Source organism: Biomphalaria glabrata, chromosome 8 (genome assembly GCF_947242115.1).
Source record: "Biomphalaria glabrata chromosome 8, xgBioGlab47.1, whole genome shotgun sequence".
NCBI lineage: Eukaryota > Metazoa > Mollusca > Gastropoda > Planorbidae > Biomphalaria > Biomphalaria glabrata.
Genome location: NC_074718.1, coordinates 15,004,290 through 15,029,684, shown reverse-complemented (window position 1 = coordinate 15,029,684; position 25,395 = coordinate 15,004,290). Strand labels below are relative to the sequence as shown.

General features: G+C 34.8%; 1 protein-coding gene across 5 annotated transcripts; it reads left to right on the top strand.

The window, feature by feature from the left end:
• Positions 1 to 1,388: 1,388 nt before the first annotated feature.
• LOC106065223 (circadian locomoter output cycles protein kaput-like) lies at positions 1,389 to 24,474 on the top strand. Of its 5 annotated transcripts, none has more exons than XM_056037355.1 (19): positions 1,416 to 1,506; positions 1,867 to 1,973; positions 7,984 to 8,126; positions 9,328 to 9,384; positions 9,495 to 9,643; positions 9,804 to 9,895; positions 10,244 to 10,333; positions 10,942 to 11,032; positions 11,342 to 11,461; positions 12,213 to 12,360; positions 12,861 to 12,967; positions 14,121 to 14,268; positions 15,026 to 15,240; positions 15,365 to 15,603; positions 16,002 to 16,139; positions 16,269 to 16,367; positions 16,957 to 17,197; positions 17,683 to 17,892; positions 18,690 to 24,474. In XM_056037355.1, the coding sequence occupies exons 3-19, from the start codon at positions 8,065 to 8,067 to the stop codon at positions 18,911 to 18,913; spliced, it is 2,430 nt and encodes an 809-aa protein (XP_055893330.1). In that variant the 5' UTR covers positions 1,416 to 1,506; positions 1,867 to 1,973; positions 7,984 to 8,064; the 3' UTR covers positions 18,914 to 24,474. The 5 variants fall into 5 exon arrangements, with proteins under 5 accessions (XP_055893327.1, XP_055893328.1, XP_055893330.1 ...); XM_056037351.1 differs by having other exon boundaries at positions 12,171 to 12,360; XM_056037352.1 differs by lacking the exon at positions 1,867 to 1,973 and having other exon boundaries at positions 1,389 to 1,506; positions 12,171 to 12,360.
• Positions 24,475 to 25,395: the final 921 nt, after the last annotated feature.

Below are 25,395 nucleotides of genomic sequence, written 5' to 3'. Positions count from 1 at the left end.
AAAATAAATGTTTTACCTTTAGGCCTAGTGTATTACGTATTTGGTCATAAAAAAGCAAAGTTCCCCTTTCAGACCGTGTGATGATGTTAAGATCATCTGTTTCTTTGGCCAACGGTTAACGAGCAGGGTGTCATGAACCAATCGCCTTTACTTTTCCTAACTCAAGTCATGTACCCATTAGAGTTGGGTGGACCGGCACCTTCGACATGGAGGTCACGGATGGACTCAGGGGCGCCCTAAAAATCCTGACATTCAAAATTTACCGAGATTCGAACCCAGGACCCCAGGTTCAGAAGCCAAACGCTTAACCACTACCACCCTATTTTGCTATAGGCCTTAGTAAACAGATATTGTAAGACGCCCACAAACTATCATCTTCTCTATTATATGATGTCGAAGGCATATTTTGTGGGTCTATTCTGAACTTTTATCTTTGGATGTTTGAAAGTTTCTCAAATCTTTTTATCATGGTGACATTGTCTCAGCGTAATTAGTTTCATATCGGCATAAAAAAGGCCATTGGCATGTTTGATAGGGAAGGAGTGAACAATTTTAAATAATCAACGCTACACAGTTTACATTTCTTTTTGCTATACATTACTTACATGTAGACAAATTAAGTTATTTAAATAAGTATTGAAAATAAATACAACAATTTTTCGTTTGAATAGCAAGATAAAAATTTAAAGGATTAACTAAGGTACACATCATATGGGGGTCTACATAGACAACTTTGGGAATCACTGACGTAGATGATGTTATTGATGCCTTAGCTGCACAGAAAGCACGACGTGAAGCGATATGAATTGAGATTTTGTCCCTTGTGCATTATTTCGGCAATAAACATCGGTATTTTTTAAATTAAAAGATTCTTAATGATTATTTCTTATTAATTTTACTGCTATACTGTATCAATTTGAATGTAGGCTTATGTATTTATTAAGTACATTATCTCATGTCATGATGTCAAATGCAAGGGGCCCCCAAAGAGGTCAATACCCTCCCCGAGCCCCCAAATCCCTAGCTACGCCCCTGTAAAAATTGTACAAATATATTTAGGAATACATAGGAATTCCCCTGGGAGGAAACCGCCACAATGGTGTTACTGTTACCCAAATTCAGAATGGCACAGACCACCGAAAAAGATAGAAACTGGGGCGAATTATCGAATAGTCTCATATTCAACTCTGACCACTTGGAGAAATCCGTGGCCAGAGCCCATAGCCATAGGGTTTCACCGTTTTATACCTGGCCTGAAGTCAACTTTGACCCTTGACGGGCTCAGGTGTATACATACGTAAGTGGGGACTACTACCCATCACAAATGTATGAAATATTTTTAGAGTACATGGCCTTTGATTAATTGTAAGAAATGAAACATTTTATTGGTTGACTTATTGCAAAGGAGGAAATTATCCAGAATACGGGAACAATATGGTGGCTTACAGAACTATAACAGATAGATCTAGTCTCTGTCTAATGTTCTTTTAAGTTGAAGTATTTTATGTGTGTGCTAAAGCGTAAAGCTAAACGCTGTTCTAATTAGATAGTCTACATATCTAGATCTAATCCTTACTTATCATACTATTTTCTTTCTGCTTTCTTTGTCTCTTTTGGACTTTTGAAAATAATGAATCATGATCAATAAAAAAAAAAAATAATGATTTTGATCTAGATCTAGATTGACTTGATTGACTAGATCTAGATCTATTTATTAATAATGACAATTATCACAATAATGAATTATACTGAATATCTAAATTATTTCTAGATCTAGAATAGACCTGTACAAATCAGTCATATGCTCCTTCTTCCCTAGGCCCTAGTCATAGTGCTATTAGCTATTAATTATACTTTAAATTATAGAACATGGAAACCAGGAATGGGTTGCCTGATCTGAGCTAGTGACTTGACAGATTTCAGGTCATTAAACTAAAGGGAAACTCCGAAGGTTTTTCAAATTTGAGTTTTAGGTATTGACATATTTAAATTCTACATGAAAAGTTGTTATAGTAAACATTTTACCATTTTGTATTTAAATGCTTATAATTAGAAACATTTATATTTAATAAATTAGTCAGTAAATTCTTGACATATCTAAAAAAAAACGGGATTCTTTGAGATTTTGTTTTAAGCTATTTCAAACGTCACTTCCCTCAACAATACTGAAAGAGAAACTACATTTAACCAATTACAGTAGCTGTTAGGCTTAGTGACAGCCTAGTCCAGATCTATGATACAGTTATATATTTATTAGGGGTGCACCGGATAGTCGCTCCGGCTTCTGCAGAATATCCGGCATTTTTTACTATCCGGTGCTATTCGGCTCCGGTCAGATACTACCGGATAGTAAACCGGATAGTAAAAAATACACCTATTTAATATGCATAAATGGACCTCGTTCCATTAATGTCTGTTGTAGAATGTATTAATGTTTATATTAAAACAAAATAATGTGCTTAAAAATACAGCCATTATAAATATGCACCAAACATCGTTTATTATAAAGACAAGGCGTGTTAATAACTTAATATAAATAGAAATGAAACTTTACATCATAAATGCGCTTTACATACAGAGCAGCAATGGCTGACACTTTTTTCAATTTGTCTTGACCTTTGAGTAGGTTAGTTAACATGTTAAAATGCTACATTCCTTGACTACATCATGCTGACCAGACGTCTGTCTAGCTGTGCGGGTATATCTCCAGAGGTAGAGATGAACAACTCCCACCCCTTTTATTTGTTTAGTCCATCACATTGAGTTTTTTTTATAGGCAGGTGACCACAAGTTAAATACGATGGACGTAGGTTTAATGTCAGCATATTGACACTCTCTAGAGGTCACACCTTTCGAGGGAACTGAGTTTGTTTATTTAGTAGTTAATCTTTATTACGGGGGCTGGACTACCATAGCCACACCTCTAAGGTAACAAGGTATATTTCCAGATGAACAACTCCCTCCCCCTTTTATTTGTTTAGTCCATCACATTAAGTTCATTGATTGACAGGTGACCACAAGTCAGATACGATGGACGTAAGCACTCTCTAGAGGTCACTCGAGGGAACTATGTTTGTTTACTTAGTAGTTTATATTAATTTGGGGGGGGGGACTGGACTTCAAGCCAAACATCTACACGGGTATCCGGACAAAGAGTTTGCTTATTTGGAGAAAGATCTTAATCACGTGGTTGGGCTAGAGGCCACACCTTTTCAAGTGTGCCGAGTTACTTGAACATAAATCTCAATTAGTAAGCTGGACTAAAGATCACATGCACCTAAACGAGTGACCTTTAGCTACACAGAACACAAACCGCGAGATTATATAGCCCAGTAAGCCAGTAACTAATTATTTTGTAGAAGACACGACCAGGGCTATCTTTAAATAGAGAGCTAAACACCCCATACTCTTTATTTTATTTTTTTTGGTCCTTGACACCCAATTTATTGATAGACATTGACCATTTTTAAGCCAGAATGAAAAAAAACACAACTTGCTAACAAAGGATATTACACTGTCAATAAATATCATGGTTAAATAATTTTTCTAACGTGTTAACTTTAATATTACTCCTGCAGTTAAGTGTCTTGATTTGATAACAATATTCTTAATAATTTGTGACAGTCAATTAACTCCTTGTTATTACTATTTTTGTTTACTTAAGATGCGTACTTAGCCACTGTGTATCAGGCTAGGACGACTTTTACACACCTGACATCCATAGGCTTATTATCGTTCCGTTTTGTAACAGTTACTGAAACCACGAATAAAATAATTAATAAGTAATAATTAAGGAAGATGTTTCTAACATACGTTCTTTGCATTTAATATTTCTTACGTACGTTCTTTGCACAATAAAATAAAACAAAGATGTGCATGTTTGCGTGTGTGTATTTTTTTGCCTTGTATTAAAATCTTAAGAAAGAAAGCTAATTTCATTGTTTAATTCTTTTGACTTAATAAATAACGGAAAACCTTACAGTAAATTTTAAAATCGCATAAAATAAATTGAATAATAGCACCGCAGTTAGATCTAGCAAGCAAAGAAACAATATGCTGGAGCGTAAAAAAAAACAACAACCCTTGACCTCTAACTAGTGGACAAAATCTAGATCTAACTACATAGACGAAGATATATATAATTCTTTTATGAGTCAGTAGTTTAAAATTTTAAATTAATAGGTTTGTGTGACGTCACATAGAAACCCTGTGAAAGTCTGAGTTTTGGATGCGCAGGAAAATTACGTCAGAAAAACATCAATTACTAAGTTATTATTGCAAATAAAAAAAAACCAATAATATATTCATTATGTTTGTTAATCAAAACACATATCAAAAATTGTCAAAACCATCAGAGTTTCCCTTTAAATGTACTAAATCTAGTGACTAGTCAGTCACTAGTCTAGACTCTTAGAGATCCAGATCAAGTTCAAGAGTATATTATGTACTAGAATCTGTATTGTCTCGTGTGGAGTTTTTGATCTCCCATCGAGCGCCTCCCCAGGTGGTGGATAGGGGAATGCCCTCCAGATATGGTGGGTACCGGGGAAATAAAATACCCGGGGTGGACCAAAATCAAACCTGCTGCCTTGCAGGAAGTGGAGGGATCCACAAAGGCTAGGGCACCTTACCCGAAAATAAAGGCAGCTATCCAGAGAGCTGAAAGGGGCAGCCCCTCAGATGGTTATGCACAGGGCTAACAACTCTGTCATATAAAAAATACTGTTACGAAAGCTAATACACACAAGAAAACCCGGACAGATCTCAACGGAAAACGACCTAGGCCTGGAAAAGGACTTGATTTTTGTTTTGCGACATGGAACATGCTAAGCCTTTATAGAGCAGGTGCGCTAGCCCAACTTACTGAAGTGTTAAAGAAATATAGGATACCCCTTGTAGCCCTACAGGAAATCAGGTGGAAAGACTCGGACATTCTCAGAACCAAGGAGTATACTATATTTTATAGTGGTGGAAGCACTAACAACTTAGGTACAGGTTTTGCTGTTAAAAAGGAAATGGTAGGTAATGTCATTGGATTTAAACCTGTAAGTGATAGACTCTGCTCACTACGTCTGAAAGGAAAATTCTTCAACATATCATTTATCAATGCTCATGCCCCTACTGAAGATGCAGATGATAACACAAAAGAAGCCTTCTATGATGGACTGGAAAGAATTTATGATGAAGCACCAAAGCATGACATCAAAATAGTCCTAGGAGATTTCAATGCAAAAATTGGAAAGGAACCAGCATTCAGACCAATAATTGGCAAAGAAAGCTTACATGAAGAGACCAACAATAATGGCATAAGATTAGTGGATTTTGCATCAGGAAAAGGAATGTCTATCAGCAGCACAAAGTTCCAACATAAGAATATTCACAAGGTAACCTGGATCTCACCTGATGGCAACACCCAGAATCAAATAGATCATATACTCATAGATAAGAGACATGGATCAGACATACTAGATGTAAGAAGTTTCAGAGGAGCTAATGCTGACTCAGACCACCTACTAGTAAAAGCTAAACTTAGACAAGGAATAAGTACCATACACAATTACCAAAGAAAGAGAGCACAGCAATATGATAGTCAAAAACTCACAAAGGATCCACTTGTTGCAGAAACTTATAGAATGGCACTCCAAACGCAACTGACAACATTAGAAAAGGACTGCGAAAATAACATAAATGAGCATTGGGAAATAATAAAGCATGCTATCAAAAGAACAGCAGAACAGTTGGACTTAAACAAAAGAACGAGAAAATAGGGTGGTATAATGATGAATGCAGACAAACTATAGAAGAGAAGAACAATGCCCGAATGATAATGCTACAGAGAAAAACCAGGAACACTAGACAGCAATACAATGAAGCAAGAAGAAGGGCCACAAAAGTTGTAAGAAAGAAAAAACGGGAATGGGAAAAGTCCAAGATTACTCAAATTGAGGAACTAGCAAAGGAGGGAGACATGAGAGGAATGTATATAAAAATTAAAGATGAAAAGAACGGATTTCAAGCTAGATCACACATGTGTGAGAACAAAGATGGTCAGCTTATTACAGAAAACAGCAGGGTCATTGAGAGATGGGCTGAATACTTTGAGGAGATCCTAAATACCACTGAAGATGGAGACAATGAAGAATATGAACTGCCACATGGGGGACCAGATCCCTTAGTGAACCCTCCAACACTTATTGAAACATCAGAAATAATTAGGACCATGAAGAATCACAAAGCACCAGGAGAGGACCAAATCACAGCAGAACTAATTAAATATGGAGGGAAAGACTTACATTCCCAAATACACAGACTAATATCAAGAATTTGGGAAGAAGAAGTAATACCAACAGAATGGGAAACGGCTCTTATAACCCCAATACACAAAAAAGGATCCAAGTTAAATTGCTGTAATTACAGAGGAATCTCTCTACTAAATGTGACTTATAAGATACTGTCTAGGCTTATAACTAAGAGACTTGGAAAATATTGAGAAGAAATCTTAGGTGACTACCAATGTGATTTCAGACCCAACAAATCCACAACCGACCACATCTTCACACTAAGATGTATACTAGAAAAATGCCATGAATACAACATACCAGTCCACCAACTCTTTATAGACTATAAAATGGCTTATGACAGTATCAGAAGGAAATACCTATATGACACTCTACAGGATTTTGGAATACCCAACAAGCTGACAAGACTTATACATATGACATTAAACAACTCAAAAAGCAAAGTCATAATACAAGGAGAACACTCACGGGAATTTAGGATTAAACGAGGATTAAGACAAGGAGACGCACTTTCCTGCATGCTTTTCAATTTAACACTGGAGAGAGTTATAAGAAATATACACATAAACACAAGGGGAACGATTACTAACTACTTCAGGAGAGAAAACATGGGTCCACAACCAACAGGGACGATATACAGCCAACCTCTACAATACCTTGCTTATGCCGATGACATTGCCTTATTGGGTAAAGAAACCTCTGACATCGCTAGAGCCTTCATACAACTAGAAGAAGCATCTCGACCAGCAGGACTTGAGGTCAATGACAGTAAAACCAAGTACATCACAATGACAAGAGACAATCAAACAGAGGGACAAAATATCAAAATCAAAGACCACGAATTTGAAAACGTCCAAACTTTCAAATATCTAGGAAGTACTATTAATTTAAAAAATGACCTACTAACAGAAATAAAGGAAAGAATAGCAGCAGGCAACAGGGCATTTTATAGCACCCACCATTTACTTAAGAGCAAAACGATTTCAAGGAAAACCAAGAAAATAATATACAAAACTATAATAAGACCAGCAGCAATGTATGGAAGTGAGACCTGGACACTGACAAAGACATCTGAAAATTTACTTAACACTTGGGAAAGAAAAATTCTTAGGAAAATCTATGGTGCCATACAGGATGAAACAGGGTGGAGGACACGCACTAACCATGAGTTATATCAATTATATGAAGACCCACCAATAGTGAACGAAATAAAAAAGAACAGACTACAGAGGGGCGAAAATCGTATACAGGCAAAAACCAAAAGGCAGGCGACCCAAAGGCAGACCCCGAATGCGATGGATTGATGACGTGGAAGCAGATCTGAAGCAGCTTGGGGTTAGGGCATGGAGACGAAAGGCCCAGGAGAGATCTGAATGGAAGGATGTATTAAAGCAGGCCAGAGCCCTCCATGGGCTGTAGTGCCACTGGGATGGATGGATAGAATCTGTATTGTATTATAAATATAGATGTAGATCTAGTCTAGCCAAGTATCTATCAATACTATCTGCTAACTAGATTTTACTAGATCTAGAAGTGATATATTAGATATATATCTAGAATACATCTATAACAACAATCTATTCTAGATCAAATAGAAGATCTAGATCCTATACGAAAAATACTAATTATAGATCTAGACTATGTCTTAACATAAACTCTTTCTTGACTTTTTTTTTCTAACTAGACTAATTGAAAACAATGCTTACATCAACGTCAAGAACACCATTTGGATGACTTGGTTCACTTCAACAAACAACACTATACCATGAATTACGGCAAAAAAAGTGTATTATTCCCACATCGACCTTCAAGTCGCAGTATTGAGAGGTAAGAATTATGAGATTATACTGAATCAGTGTGTCTAGATCTAGATTGATCCATTGTGTTATATATATATGTGGCATTTTGTGGCATTTTACGTCTCAAGAGATGATCTTTTCCCTTTGCAACTTGTTGTTTGACTAAAGATGCCAATCCTTGATACACAGCTGCGGTCGCTGGTTGGGCATATGTAATTGCCAGGCGCCATTGCATTTTCACCCTCTTTCTGCTTCTGTTGTGTATGACATCTGCAATCCGAGACCCTTCCTTAATGCTCTCTCTCCATGTGGATCTAACCAGTGCTACTTTTTCCCAGCTGCTAGTGTCAATTTTGAAGAGCTTCATGTCGCGTTTGCATACAACCGTATACCGTAAAAGTGGGCGACCAGCGGCTCTCCTGCCATCTATTAGATGGCCATTCAGAATTTCTTGTGGAAGTCAACCTACAGGCATTATACGAACGTGACCAAGCCAGCCAAGGCGTCTGCTGCTGATAACAGAGCAGATGTTCTGGCGCCCTGCTCTTCGTAGCACTTCCTCATTGGTTATCTTATCTTGCCACCATATTTTAAAGATCCACCTTATATATATATTTTTTAGGCCATCTACAGTGATCCCTTTACCTCATAAGTTCCAATGACACCCATGATAACCAAGACTCTGAAAAATAGAAATGATATATATAGTCACTATATTAAGGCTTTATAAAAGTTATAAACTCACACACTTAAAACACAATTTTTGTTTTATGGGTACAGCTCTTTCTTCCTATTCACTTTTCTGGCACTCCAGCTATACAGCACCAACAACACACTTCCTATTATTGTTTACTGTCCACAGTGATAGCCTCCTTAAGTTACCAGAAAGGACAAAGAACAATTTTTCCTGCTTGATTCATTACATCTTGCTTTTTTATAAATTGTTATTTTTAGGAAATATTTGCAAAAAAGTTGTTTTTTTTTAAAGAGCACATAGACATGTATTGATTTTACACTGTAGAAATTAGTTAAAATAATTAAAAATGTACTTTTATGAATATATTATACTACTTATTTTTGTTATTTTAAAAAGCAATTACCATTCTATTCCCATATCAATAAATTACTATGGGCACATCTTTAATATCTCAAGCAGAAATATTTACTTTTTCGTGCACATATGACATTTATTTTGATTATTTGAGATTATGTATTTTTCTATTTCTTAGTGAAAGTGTTCTTAGCTTTGATGATCTTGAAGATGATGAAAAAGACAATGTCAAGCGGTTAGTATTTCATATGCTTCCATTAACTGCACAGCTGTCTTTATAATACACAGAAATCACTTCAATTTATAGAAATGGAATACAATTCTTTATATTTTGTTTTGTTGCAGTAAAACTAGAAACCTTAGTGAGAAAAAGAGACGTGATCAATTCAATATCCTCATCAATGAACTTTGTTCCATGGTAGCATCAAACACTAAAAAACTGGACAAGTCGTCTGTTCTCAAATCTGCAATACAGTTCCTCAAAAATCACCAAGGTATTTATATTATTATTAGTTTGATCCGTTAAAAGTTCTTTTTAGAACCTTTGATTTTAGTCTACTTAACTAGTACTGAAATCATTTTTTTTCTTGGCTGGAAAGACTTTTAAATTTGAAATTGTTTTATATGTTAACATTATAATTTATTTATTTCCAGAATTTTCTGTCCAGTCTGCAGCCAATGAAATTAAAGAAAATTGGAAGCCAACATTTTTGTGCAATGAAGAGTTTGCTCAGCTTATGCTAGAGGTCAGTTGAAAGAAGCTACATTGGTCACGCATATTTATGTGAATGATAAGTCTACTGTATTTCACTTGGCCCAAACCTTGAGGGAATTCTCAAAATAAGAGCCTTTTTACAAATTCATTTAATGAATTTATTCTCGATATAGTAGTTTCATTTTTTCCTATCCACCTAAATTTGCAAAGAAGCCATATGAACCTTAATGCTTTGATATACAATTTTGTGATAGCAGTGAAATGCAGGTCACTTAATATTTATTAATTAATTGTACAATTTTTGTTCCTTTTTCTTTTTACAAACCCTCACCATTTTTAATTCTGTTAAACATAAACGTTTGATGCATTGAATCTCTAGGCTGTTGACAGTTTCTTGGTTGTGTTTACACAGCAGGGTAAAGTTTTGTTTACATCAGATAGTGTTACATCTCTTCTGGGGCATTTACCAGTAAGTTTTTGTGATACAATGTGGTGTATCATTTTACATTTGTTTTAATTAAAAAAAAACCTCTTGATTAGTTTTTGTATATTTTTTTTTAATCTCAATGTAAAATAAGGAACTGTTGAAGTAATTTAATTTTAATATATTGGACTTAAACTGCTCTGTTTAAATGATTGATAAAAGAAGAGTTATTATGCATGTCCTGACAGGTTAGAAAGAAAAAAATGCATAGATAATTTTGATTATTTCATGTGGAAATACACATACAAGTTCTTCTTAATCTTCAGATTTTGCAATTTTTAAGTGCTACAAACTTTCTAGACCTTGAGATATGTGAAATTAAATTTTATCTAATTACCAGTTAAAAGCAGGAAAAAAAAATAGTTCTAGCTGCACAGCACTTTGATAAAAGGGATTTTTTTTTTTTTTACTTTTAACTCTTGACACTTGAGTTGAAAACCATGTCTGTATAGTAATGACGAGTTACAAATACATACATAAAGAAGAGGGGCAACTGATACAATAAATCACATTCATTACAATTGTGAAAAGTTATGTTCTAGCTGTTTGATCTTAGTTCTATGTGTCACACGTTGTTGCCTTGGCCTCCTCAGAGTGATCTCATCAACCATTCCTTATATGATCTCATGCATGAAGATGACAGGCTCAAGTTTTTTAATTTACTTTCCAAACAACAAACATCAGGTAGGTGCAGCATAGTAAGTTAATACTAGTTCTTGATCACTACTCTAAGTGTATTATTTTATACCTGTTAAAAACAAAGCTTTTGTACTTCATCCTCATCATCATTTTGGACCATTGATTATGTAGACTGTTGATTATGTATTCTAGTGTATTTTTTCCCTCCGCATCCTTAAGTCTTACATAGAAAGTGCCCATCTATTCCTTAATGTGGTCTTCCATTTTAATGAATGTGAAGTCATTGTTTCTCTCTCTGAACAATGAACATTGTCTTAGTCCTAGTGAGCTGAGGTTCAACTGTTTTTGTTTCAGATGATAATAGTATTTCCTTCACTTGCCACTTGAGGAGGGGTACCATTGACCCAATGGAACCAGCCACCTATGAGTATGTCAGAGTCTGTGGTACCACACAGTTGCTGAATGAAGTGGAAGGTGAGTCTCCAAACATGAGGCAGATATAGTGTCAGTGTTCATGTTTGTTCTTAAGCATTGATATAGTTATGTAAGATTAACCTTTTTTTTTTATAGAAATGGAAAACATTTTTTCCTCATAGCTTACATAGCACAATATGCTTTTAAATCATTTGTAACCTGTATGCTTTTGAAATGTTTTATCTTCATATCTCCCATTCAATGTCATCTTGTTTTTCTAATCAATTTTAAAATAACTTTTGTTTAAGTAGCTAGCAGCATGTTTGAAAAACAGAATGTGTATAGAAAAAAAGCAGTTTTTGTCACTTAGCTTTCATTTAATGTCATCAGATTAACATTTCTTGTCTTTGAACAGTTTCCATTTAGCAGTAAAGGAGAATAAGATTGCCTTAATAGGAGAGCCCACATTTTAAACATTGAAGTAAAATGGTGGAGATAATTGAAATTAAATCAAATCTCTGTCACTTTTAGCACTTTCTAGTTGGCAGGATGTAGAGAATCACTCAGCTATTCTAATTTAATAAGAAGTGAAATACTCATTGTCATATCCTTAAATAGATCTACATGGTTAGCAATATGGATTATTTTAAAATGTAGACTAGAAGCAAGAAACACAGAATATCCAGCATTAGTGCTATGCCTTGTTATTGTGGGTAACAATACATAACAGTATTTAGAAGCTGACAATAGCAATGGTTGTTATCCTTAGATGACAGTTTGATCAGTAACAATGGTGATTTTATTGGGCTAGACTTTCCGGAACCCACCCTGTGCTATTGTTGCACTGTGCGTCTCCAGATGTCACACATCATCAGGGAAATGTCTGTGGTAGATGATATGACCTGCGAGTTTACATCTCGGCATTCTTTGGAGCTCAAGTTTCTCTTTTTAGATCATAGGTGAGTTTGTAAACTTACTTGTTGGTTTTTAGTAAACTGGGCTATGGGTTTTTGCTTGGTTCAACATTTCTAGAAATTTCAAAGACTTTTATTTAATATTGTTATTTCATCATTTACTTAAAAGTGTGCATTTGAATAATAGTAGCTATTGGAATACCATAAGGAGAAAATCTTGAGTTTAACTTACTGAACATTTCAGAAAAAAATATGAAAATAAACAAGACTTCATGTACATTAAATGTTAAAATATTTTTTTTCAATAAAATATTTTGACTTCATAGAAAAAAATTTTTTTTTTTAAATTATAACAATAACATTTTCAGTTTTAAAATAGTTTATTCTCAAATTTATGTTATTTATGTTGATGTTTCAAATAGGAATAACACATTAAACTTTGTAAAACTAAAAATGTAATTAAATGAGTGTATATAGACATCTACATAAAATTGCACTTTTTAAAAAATCTATGCACAAATCTTTTTGAAATTTTTTTTTTTTAGAGCTCCACCTATTATTGGCTATCTTCCCTTTGAAGTACTTGGCACATCTGGATATGATTACTACCATCCTGATGACCTTGAGGTAGTTTCAAAATGTCATGAGCAATGTGAGTTTGTCTTGGTTGTTAGTGTAATTGAATATACTTTTATTTATCCTAACCCATAAACAGAAATAGGTCACCGGTTTCAATTATTTGATCCAATTAAAAAAATGGATTAAAAAATATTAAGACCATTTATAAAACATTTTCATATAAAAGAAAATAATTCAGTAAATGCAAAGCAATGAAGTATATATTGCCTTATCATGAAGTATATACCTTAGTATAGTTTGTTTGCTGCTGAGGCTAAGTGAACACAACAAACACGAAATAGAAACAGTAATCTTCCTTGTTCATAGTCTCTTAGCTGGTAGAGTGGTTACTGCATTGGCTTGAGAAGGCTTTAGCCCACAAGTTCAAATTTAGGTTGTTCCCGTTTTAAGGGATCGTCCAGATACCCCGTTATTTCCCCCACCACCTTTCTAACTGGCCCAGACAAGTGATAGGATCTTAGCGTATTGAGAAAGCTAAAAGCATGAAATTGTGCTAAACATAAACAATTGGTAAAAAAAATTGTAAACACTCATATTTATTATTGTTAGTCTAGATCTATTATAAATTTAATTACATGACTAATCCAAACTAATTGATACACTTAACATATGCTTTGTTTTTTGTTTTTTTTTAAAGTATTTTTTTAAAATTTTGTAATAGGATATAGTATAATAATAATATTAATAAGTCAGAAGATTAATGAGTAGTGCAGTATTTCACATGGCTATGCAGTCCCAGCTGCGACTTGCTCATTTTGCCATATCCAACACAGACACAACTATTGTACGAATGTGGTCCAATTTTAATTATAATGCTATGGCATTTAAATAATTGTGTCACAAAAGAAATATTCTCATTTATTTCAATGTTTTAATTTCTTTTGCCACATAACAATGTTTCTCTATTATAGTGATGTTTTTATTCATTTGTTCTGCCTCATACCAATGTTTCTCTATTACATTGATGTTTTTATTCATTTGTTCTGCCTCATGCCAATGTTTCTCTATTACATTGATGTTTTTATTCATTTGTTCTTCCTCGTGCCAATGTTTCTCTATTACAGTGATGTTGTTATTCATTTGTTCTGCCTCATGCCAATGTTTCTCTATTACATTGATGTTTTTATTCATTTGTTCTTCCTCGTGCCAATGTTTCTCTATTACAGTGATGTTGTTAGGGAAAGGAACATCAAAGTTTTATCGCTTCTTGACCAAGGGACAGCAGTGGATCTGGCTTCAGACACAGTATTTTATCACCTACCATCAGTGGAATTCTAAGCCTGAGTTCATAGTCTGTACTAACACAGTAGTGGGGTAAGACCATAGGCTGGAATACTACTACATTACTGTTAGTTATAGTTATTTATGTCCCTTGACTTTGTGCTTTTGTAAAAAAAAAAAAATATTTGTAGGTATTATTTTTAAGATGAAATAGTTTGACATTCATGCTATTTTAGTAACTAAACAAAAATTGTCTATTCTTCCCTTTCAACACACTCACATCATCTTTGTTTCTATAGTGACTGGGTGTTACTGTCTCTTTTTTTTTTTAAACCTTCTAATAGCTGAGTGGTGGTCTGTTTAGTACCTATAGGTCATTAACTGTGAACAAACAATCCTTGGCTTTAGAGACTTTTACACATTAAATTCTTATAGAACTCTTATAGAACTATGATTAAGGTTTAGAAAACAGTGGCCAGCATCACTAGGATGTCTAGTCTGATACAGAATAATACCTTGATCAATTCTTGATGTTGCAGTGTGTTGAAGATGATTTTTACATGAACTATTTAAATGCTGTAACCTCCCTCACCCCAAACTAAAAAGATGGAAACAAGGTTCATTTGCTGAGATATTTTAGAACAAATATATTATTGAGTTTCTTTCTTCTAATAAACAAAAACAGGTTTATTCTACATAGTATAGGTTTGCAATTATTCATTTCTACATTGGTCTTATCCGTTGACTAATTGAATACAAACTTCATTGGTCTTATCCTTTGACTAATGAACATAAACTTCGTTGGTCTTATCCTTTGACTAATTGAATGCAAACTTTATTGGTCTAATAGTTTTAGTGATGTCAGAAAACAACTAAGGAAAGATCTGGGCTATGTGGAGGCAGATGCTGGCAATGTAGCCACTGTTTCTTCCAACAGCAATAGTAATTGCGGCAGTAACCCTGGTGTTAATCAGGACAGCCAGCCACAGCAGGAGGGTCATGTGACTTCCTTCAGCCAGTCTGAAAACATTGGTAAAATGGTCCAGTCACCAGACGTAGCATCCAGTAAGTTGGAAACATGTTTTATTAAGTATATACATACAATAGTTTTCAGTGGTGAAAAATAGATTAGAAAAATTAGCAGTATGTTTGAGATGTATAACCATCTTCTATCATTTTCTTCTCCCAGCCCAGCACTCAGACAACGACTGTCCCCAGCAACCCCATTCCACCAAGCAGGAGAGCAGCACCAAGAAGCACGTCAGCAGTCAGCTGCAGTCCTTGCTCCAGCTTCACCTGCAGAGGTCACTGGCTGCATCCAATGCCATGCAGGCAGGCCTGACAACGACAGCTATGTCCACTACCAAGTGTGTTGCCTCCTCCTCGTCTTTGGTCCATAGCATGTCAGAGACCAAGTCTTCTGGTCAGGTAGGTACTGTTATGCTCCAATCAAAATTATTCCATTTCATGCTAGTTTATACAGCTGCTAGGCTTTTCAGACGCTCTTCAAATAACTGAATAGCAAACCTGAGCGAACCATTAAAGCGTTTATTTACAGAGGAAAAATGGTCATCGAGTCTTCTCTCTAAGCATCTCTGTTGTCCTTCCTTCTAGTGCCTCTAAACATGTTGTATTTCCTGTCTAATTCTATCTACTCTTTTGGTTTCAAGATTAATACTCAAAAATACTATAAATATATATCATAACAGTACCAATCATTCTCAGTTGCATCTGTTATTCTTTTATTGTCTTTGTACCTCATTTTTGTTTGTTGTCCCTGTACTAATTAATTAAACTAAACCGTATATTTGTTTTGTTGTTCTCAGTTGACCAACAGTGTCCCTTCTGTTCTGTCTACTTCCAACCATCAAGTCTCTAATAGCCAGGCCAGAAGTGCTGCCAGTCTTGTCCCTATCATGGCTGCCATGTCCAATAATTTGGTCACTATGGGGTCAGGACATAGAGTAAGCAAACAAATAAACATTAACCCATTCTTCATTACATAAAATAAAATGTGAGATATCCCTTTGTATCATTGTCCCTTTAGTATTATTAATTTTTTTTATTATTATTATTAATATCATAATCCTCAGCTCTTGAGCTCAGTGTCATCAACTCTTGCTTGCCAAGATTCTGTGATTGTCTCATCGCCATTATCATCTCCCATAGTCTGTGCTGACCAGAGGCCTAACGTAAGTCCAAAAATGTTATCAGTATTCTGAAGGAATAAAATGTAGTCAGTATTCTGAAAGAAAAAAATGTAGTCAGTATCCTGAAAGAATTATCCAATGAAATGTTCAGATCAGCTGATGCTCATCAATTCTAATTACTTGTTAGTAGAGAGGCGCAGTGGCTGAGGGGTTAAGTGCTAGGATTCCAAACTGGAGGTCCTGGGTTCAAATCCTGGTAAAGATGGATTTATTCTTTCAGGATCTTTAGGGCTCCGTCCACCCAACTGTAATGGGAAAAAGTAAAGGTGGTTTGTCGTTGTGTTGGCCACATGACACCCTTAAATCAGATGATCTTTACATCCTCTGCCCTTTACATCATCTGTGCCATAGATCACAAGGTCTGAAAAGGGAACTCTACTTTCCAATTAGTAGAGAATAAGCTGTTGGGATGAAATAAAATCAGAAGAGACAAAATTGATTTGTGAAATGCGTAAAATATTCTATCAAGCCTAGAAAAAACAGGAAGATAAAACAGTTGTTGTAAAATGCTTGTCTATTCTTGTCAATATTCTCTACTTTCTCATTTGTAGTAATTTTCTCCATTCTTCAGTACCAGACAAGTCTGATACTGACTCCAGCTCAGCAGTTACTCCATGAGCAACTGGTGCACAAGTCTGAACTACTACAGAATGCCATTCAGAGGCAACAGGAGGAGCTCCGAATGATCAAAGAGCAGCTGGCTTTCACTCATGGTAGCAGCCAGATTGTAAACCAGCAGCAAAGACAATTGCACCAGCCATCACACTTGCAACAGCAGCAACAACACCAGTATGTTCTACAGCAACAGTTGGGTAGGTTCAATTGGAAAAACTTTGTTTTGTTTTACATGGTTTGGATGTTCCTTCAGAATGAAAGGTTATTGCTTGTGGGGAAGGGGGGGGGCAGAGGGCAGGTGAAGAACACGGGACCATAGAGATAGATGGCAGTTTAAAGCACACACTACACAACCAGGCAGCCAACCCTTTCCTTCTATGATAATTTATATTATAAAATATCATTAGCCAGTAACTTAAAATATTCTTAGCCATAACTCAATCTATCTTTTCTGAACACTTCCATCCATCATGTGAAAACTTAATTTCTTGCATAACTATTTTATTGTATACATGAGAGCAATAATTTCTTTTACTGAATACAAAGTTCTGCACAGTAAAAAAGACTCCACATAAATAAAATAGTTTTTGACTCTGCAAATTGTTTTGTGACATTGCTAGCTTTGAGAGTGTAGAAATGTTGACACAAAATTGTATTAAAGGTGTGTTTGTTATTTGTTAAGGTAATCTAGCCCTCCCTGGTCAGTCTATGTTGTTGACTCAAGCTAACAACAGTAGCCAACTAGCCATGATGAGCTCTAGCCCTAATCACATCTTCCTCTCACCTGTTAGAAGTGTTGGCATTGACTTGCAGTCTCAACAACAGCAGCAACAGCAGCCACAGCGACAGTTTCTGCAACAGCAGCAGCAGCTTGTCTTGCAGCATGATTCAGGTTGGGGTCATAAACTTCTACAAATTGCTGAGTATTTTTAGTCACAACTTTTTGTCATGAGTGCTAAGCTGGAGAGCTCTAATTAATAAAACACCTACTCAAGTTTTAAAGTATCCATTAGTTTCAAACATTATGTGCAACCTTAGGATTTTAGTCTAGGGCTTATAATAACAAAGATGTTTGAGTGGGTCTTGCTTGGGTTTGAATCTTGGAGAAGGTATGGATTTTGAACTTCAGGATTTTTAGGACATCTCTGAGGTTGTTATGTTGGGCCTTTACATCATCTGCCCTATAGATTGCAAGTTCTGAAAGGGTACTTTATTTTTAAAAACAAATATTTGAGCTACTCAAGCCAGCACTCAAACAGAATTGGATAATGATAATGATTCATTACAATGTATTAAAATTATTTATGTGTATGCAAATTAAAGAATCTGGTTTAAGAAGTGGTACATTTTTATAAGCATCTAGAACAAGTGAATATGGAAGAACATTGTTTAATCCTTACAGCTTTTTGTTTTCTCTAATAACTCAACTAGTACATCTAATTGGAGGACAGCATAGATACAAAACTTTACACTACAGTACTGTTACTGCTGTTTGGAGATAAGCTTTACATTACTGTACTGTTACTGCTCTTTGGACATAAGAATACTTTTGAAAAGCTCTAACAATAAATACATGATGAAAATTTAAGCCCTAGATTTAGAATCAACTTGACACAAAGAAATATTGAATTACATTTTGTGTGTTCTTACTTCTATTATTTATTAAGTAGTTTTGTTGCTTTGTTTCAGGTTTGAGTAGCCATTCCATGCTACTTTCTCCAATCAGCTCCAGCCCACAGTTGACTATGATGAGCTCGAATCCTAATCAGATTTTTCTCTCGCCCATCAACATGGACATGTTGACCGGCCAGTCCCAACAGCAACAGCAGCAACAACAGCAGACACTACATTTTCTTGGAGTCACTTGTAGTTCATCTGACCCTACATCTAACACGATGGACTTGTCTGACTGACCATGCTAAACAGCTACAGTGATCTGAAATTATAATTTTGTAGAGCATATATAGAATGCTTCTCCACTGCTCAGGAACTTTTTGAAAGATGTGATTCTTCAATTGTATTGAAAAAGAGAAAGATCTACATTTTATCTGCTTCAAGTGCTAGTAGTAAGAACTGTCATAGTGGTGACCAAAAAATAGTCCCATTAAAAAACTTATTTGTCCCAATTCAAGTATAGGTTTTGCTATGCATAGCCATTTTCTGTGCTAATAAATTAGTTACATATTTGATGGGAAGTCTCAAGGATTTCTATGTGATCATTTCAAGCTAGGTCAAGTTAAAAAATATAAATCCTACTGTCTTGTGGTTGTGTGCTTTTGTACTAATTGCCACAGTACTATTGGTGTATAGGTATATAATTATTAACCTTTTTTTTTGATGTTTGTTTGACTAGCAAGACATATTAATTGGTAAGTAATAAATTTGTCTTAGTTAATTATGATTTAATGAAAAGAAAATAATGGTGTAACAGCTTTCTACTATGTCTATATTTCAATAGCTCTCTAGAAACTACCTGAGTTTCTCTATTAAGTCTAGGTGTCCCTGGGTTCAGCTGTAATTACATCAAACAACAACTCGATCAAAACACAGAAACTTTATTATACTTCATGGCGCATATCACATATATGGTCTCTCCTTGTCTACAAACTAGTACACTTCCAGTCAGGTTATTCTTGCACTTATTCCAACTGACATGTATCTGTGTAAAAAATAGATTATACACACATACAGACATTCATTCGTGACATTTCGCCCCATTCTAAAATTATAATCAACTTTTACAAAGTTTACTAAATAACACAATTATAAAACAACACAATACCACAAAAATGTTAATTCGATAGGCCACAAAGGCTCGTGGTATGCCACACAGGCATTTATGTAGCCACACAGACTTCGATGTAGTCATTCTAAGTAAAAGACACACAGTCTATCTTTAAGACACACAGTCTTAGTTGAAGACACAGTCTTATTTAAAGACATGATCTAAGTTGAAGACGCTGTAAGTGGTTTAGCTTTATCCACCAAAGGTATCTGCCAATACCCACAGGGTCAGGTCTAACTTAGTGAAAAATGTTGCCTCTGCCATTTGAGGTAACAAGTCTTCAGGATTAGGTAATGGTTCAGAATCAAGTACAGTAACTTTGTTAAGTTTCCTATAGTCAACACATTCTTACTGCGCCTGATTTTTTTCTAAAACCACCATAGTGGTGACTCTGTTGGTGATATAATTGTATCTCTTCTTCCACTTCCTTCATTTGCCCTATAGGTACTGGAAAAGGTTTCTGTTTCACAGGTTCAGAGTCTTTGAGAATAATATCGTGTTTAATCGCTGTAGTTCTCCCTGGCACATCCGTTAATGTCGTCATATCTAGATGGTACTTCCTTCACTTATTTCTATCTTGCTCTATGGATAGTAATTCTGCAATTTTCCAATCTCTCCAGGTTCCTGTTTGACTCAATGTCAATACGGTAGTAATGGACCAGTTAATTGATTTCATCCTTCTCTGGTTCATTCACTATTGCACAACTAGCATGAACTACTTCATCATCACTGTTAGTATTGCTAACTGAATATGCATCCATCTGGTCGACATTCTCGTTGAAAGGTGGCAGCTCTGGCTTCCATCCAGGTTTCATTTGTTCTTCTATTTCTCCTCTCTAGTTCCCATTCTGTTACTTTCAATTTCTGTATTTCAATTTCAGCCTTTTTAATTCTCTCTTTAGCCTCTCTAAGTCTTTCTTCAGGGTCTCTTTCTTTAGCTCTTTCATCTTGATCTCTTTCTTCTCTTTCTTTCACCCATTCTTGTAAAGCGGTTCCAGTCAATCCCATCTCTTTTCCAGCGGCTATTATCTATGATAATCTATCTCTGCCATTCTTGTTTATATGTCTAGCATCCAATATAAACAATACAAATTGCTTTATTACTGTGTTTGAACTAGTATAGTCTTGGCTGATTGACTTAGTTTTTTTCCCACCGTGCCACTGAGCACACACTATTTACGACTTCAAGGCCTTCTTGGTCCTTGACCTTTTCACAATGGCGATCCGCAGTTTTGCCCAATGCCTTCCAAAACTAAGTCAACTAATTAAAAGAATGGGCCTCCAAATATATGTTACAGCTTTCTACTATATCTATATTTCAATAGCTGTCTAGAAACTACCAGAGTTTCTCTCCAAGTCTGGGTGTCCCTGGGTTCAACTGTAATTACATCAAACAACTCGATTAAAACACAGAAACTTTATTATACTTCATGGCACATATCACACACTGATTTCTCCTTGTCTACAAACTAGCACACTTTCGATCATTTGCTCATAGGTTCCAACTGACATATATTTGTAAAAAAAATAGATTATACACACATACAGACATTCATCCGTGACAAATGGTCAGAAAATCTTTTTTTTTTTTCTTTTACTCTTAATTCAATTTTACACACAAAGCTTGTTATTGCATCATTTACAAAAGGGAGATAAGTTTGTATAGTGAGGACTGAGATTTAGAGAATTCTAATGTATTTTTGAAAAGAGCAAGTTATTTTATTCTTTTTTCATTCCATTGTACAAAGAAGAAATATTACACACAACTGGTTTAATTTCTCCCAAACTTATGTCTTTTTATATTAGGCTTAACAGTGTAACATGCATGTTCTGTTCAGTCTTTACTGATGACTGAGAAACCTTTATTTTGCAAGTCATTATTCTATAACACTTTGGCTGACTTGCCGAACATTCCTTAATTTATTTCACATACCTATTATATCAGCATGATTGGGCTTGGAAATATTTAAATTTCTTGAAGTTACCCAGATGGAAGTTCAATCTGCTCAACTTAGTGGTCTGTCACACTGTGGCACCATGTTCCTTATTCCAATTCCAACATTTAAATTTCCTTTTACTAGATGTTTTATTATTTATTGTTCAACATTTTATTCTTTTTTTTTTTTTTTTTTCTAATGCAGAACGAATTTCTAAATGTTTGAAGCATAGTGGGTTAAATAATTTCTAAATGTTTGAAGCATATTGGTTAAATAATTTCTAAATGTTTGAAGCATAGTGGGTTATATAATTTCTAAATGTTTGAAGCATAGTGGGTTAAATAATTTCTAAATGTTTGAACCATAGTTGGTTAAATAATTTCTTCATGTTTGATGCATAGTGGGTTAAATAATTTTTTAATGCTTGAAGCATAGTAGGTTAAATAATTTCTAAATGTTTGAAGCATGTGGGTTAAATAATTTCTAAATGTTTGAAGCATAGTGGGTTAAATAATTTCTTCATGTTTGAAGCATAGAGGGTTAAATAATTTCTTAATGTTTGATGCATAGTGGGTAAAATAATTACTATATCCAAATTCTAATTGGAAGCGCTATTCAGATTAATTTCAAACAAACGTACAAGTCATTCCTTTATACAAAAAAAAATGAAATTGTTCACATTGATCAAATTTGGTGCCAAATTTGCATGTTCATTGCCTTCTCTTCTTTCTCCTCATGTTTTGTGCTGATTTCAATGTGCCAATCTCTGTAATAAGAAAGTGTTAGGAAAAATGTACAGCATGTTTATGGTGATAGAGTATGCTGTTTAGTGTGGGCTACATTATATTGGGTCAGGATTCATGGTTAACTTGTATTGTATAAAGATCAATGGCTAGGTTGTATTGTGAGAAGATTCATGTATTTTATTGTGTGAAGATCCATGGCCGGGTTGTATTGTGAGAAGATCCATGGCTGGGTTTTATTGTGAGAAGATCCATGGCTGGGTTGTATTGTGAGAAGATCCATGGCTGGGTTTTATTGTGAGAAAATCCATGGCTGGGTTGTATTGTGTGAGCATCCATGGGTGGCAGAGAAGGACTTGTATATATTATGTCAAGTACGGATGTCTACAAAAATTCATAACTATGGTGAGACTTATTTCATGATGGCATGAAGGCTAGTGTTTAGGAGAGTAGAGAACCATCAGAGCCCTTTAAAGTATCAAAGGGGATAAAACAAGGTTGTGTCCTAGCACCCACACTGCTGACAGATGCATTTACAAATAAAGAGAATAATGGAATAAATATAATGTATGCTTTGATGGTAGTCTGTTCAACCCAAGGCGGCTCAAAGAAAATCAAAATCAGCTGTAATCAAGGACTTGCTATTTGCTGACAACTGTGTCCTTAATGCCTTCTCTGAAAATGGTCTGCAGAGCATCATCAGTGACTTTTCAAGAGCATGTTCAGACACACATAAACACAAAAAAGATCGAAGTCTTGTATTTGCCTGTTCCAGGTAAAGCCTACTCGGACCCAAGCATTAAGATAAACGGACAGGAAATAAATGCAGTGGACAGAATCATCTACCTTGGCAGCACACTCTCCAGAAACGGAAAGATCGATAATGATTTCGACTCGTGTATTGCCAAAGCCAGTGCATCCTATGGCAGCCTGTCTTAAAAAATTTTTGAATAGACGAGGTATCACCACAAGCTAGGGGGCTGTCAAGCTGTCATCCTCCCTACATTGCTCTATGCCCCAGAAACATGGACAGTATATAGAAAACATGCCCAAAAAATACTGAACCACTTCGAAATGATCTGTCTCAGGAAAATACTGAATGTTAAATGGCAAGAAAAAATACTTAGGTCTCACCAGACAAATGATGAGACACAAAACTCTAGTGCTAAGCCCTCAGCCCCCTGGATGACAAAAGTGGTCATCATCAAACCATGATGGATGAAGTCTTTATATGAATTGTGTGAGGATCCATGGTTAGGTTGTATGGCATGGTTTTATTATGTGGGGTGGGGGGGGGGGGGGTCCTTGGTTGTATACCTCTACTGTGTATGTATATGATCTGTACCATAAACTTGGGTTGTGTTATTTTGATGTTATTTTGTGCAGTCACATGTATATAACTGATTGTGTTTCTGTTACTATCTATAACAAAACTATCTTAATGTTTCCATACTCCAGATATTTAAACTTTAGTTTCATATATACAATTAATGCTGTGATCTGTTGAATATTTTTTTTGTGTGTGATTTGAATTGACATTTTTTTTAATGTTCAGCATGATTTTTTGTTGTTTATACTAGTGATAGAAATATGTAGAAATGTTTTATTTTAAGCAATTTTATTTACAATACAATACATAAAGAACATTATTTATAATGTGAAAAAAAAATTGTGAAATGATTGTGTGTACTTATTTGTTGATATTATAAAGTGCCAAACATCATATTGTTGATTCTGTTTATACATTCTAATGTCCCAGATATAATTGTCAAGTTATTAATGCCAGATTTACTATGTTTATAGTTATATTTTGTAGTTGCACACCTTATGGAAATGGTTGGTTAGATCTACATACTTGCAACTTAAAAGAATCACATTGTAAGATATTTTTAACTCAATTTTATATTGTAGTTTTAGTCAAAGATTTTTTTGTTGACTTTTAAAAAAAAACAAAGAGTAACATCAGAAATTAATTTAGTGAGATTTTTATAGGATCAAAAGTAAGGCTATTAACATTTTTTTAGAAAAGCTTGTCGATAAATTGAGCTTTTTCAAACTTTAAATAACTGGAATTCTAAATAAAACTTTATTTTGTTACTTAAAAAAGTAATTTATTATTTACAATAAGAATAGTTGAAACTCCTTGCCTCCACCCCTTTCTCTATATATTTGTAAGACACTCAATATTTATTTCTGTTTCATTATTGAAACTAAAGAAAATTTTTACATGATTTTGTTTTTACGTTTTGCCTGGTTGTGAGTTAACCTGTATATACTGATATTATGGCAAAGGGAGTGAGTGCAATGCTTAAACTATTTACACAGAGAAGTGTTTTGTTAAATACATATTCAGACACAGATGTATAATAGAAAGAACATAATAAAAAAAAAACTTATACTTAATTATAGCATTCTAGACTTTTGGAAACCAAGTGCTGCCAAAAGTTGTTCATTATTGTAAGAGGAATCAAAATGCCATTTCTAGCATTGTAAATAGTCCATTCAATGTCTTATAGTAAATTAAAGGAATATCACTTTGTGTTGTCTGAACAAATCTTTTCCATTGACTTCATTATGCTCAAGTCCTTCACTGATTAAGTGATCCACTGTAAAGTACATGTGCATATAGAATTACCCCCAACATTTTTGTTTGTAGTTTATATAATCTCATCACATACTTTAGATCTAATTGTTCTGTAGGACCAATGTGCTTGTCATTTCTCAAAGCCCTACTACATGAATAGATAATATGGTTCAACACTGTCTAACCAAAGTCTGTTGTAAGTATCATGTAACAGAGACCACTTACTGTACAACTGCTGTATTATTTCACACTTACATAGACCAGCACATTGTAACTTTGGCTGCTGTTCAGAGATTCGTTATTGATTTTTTTTTTTCAAATATCTTTTTACACTAATTATCTTTCT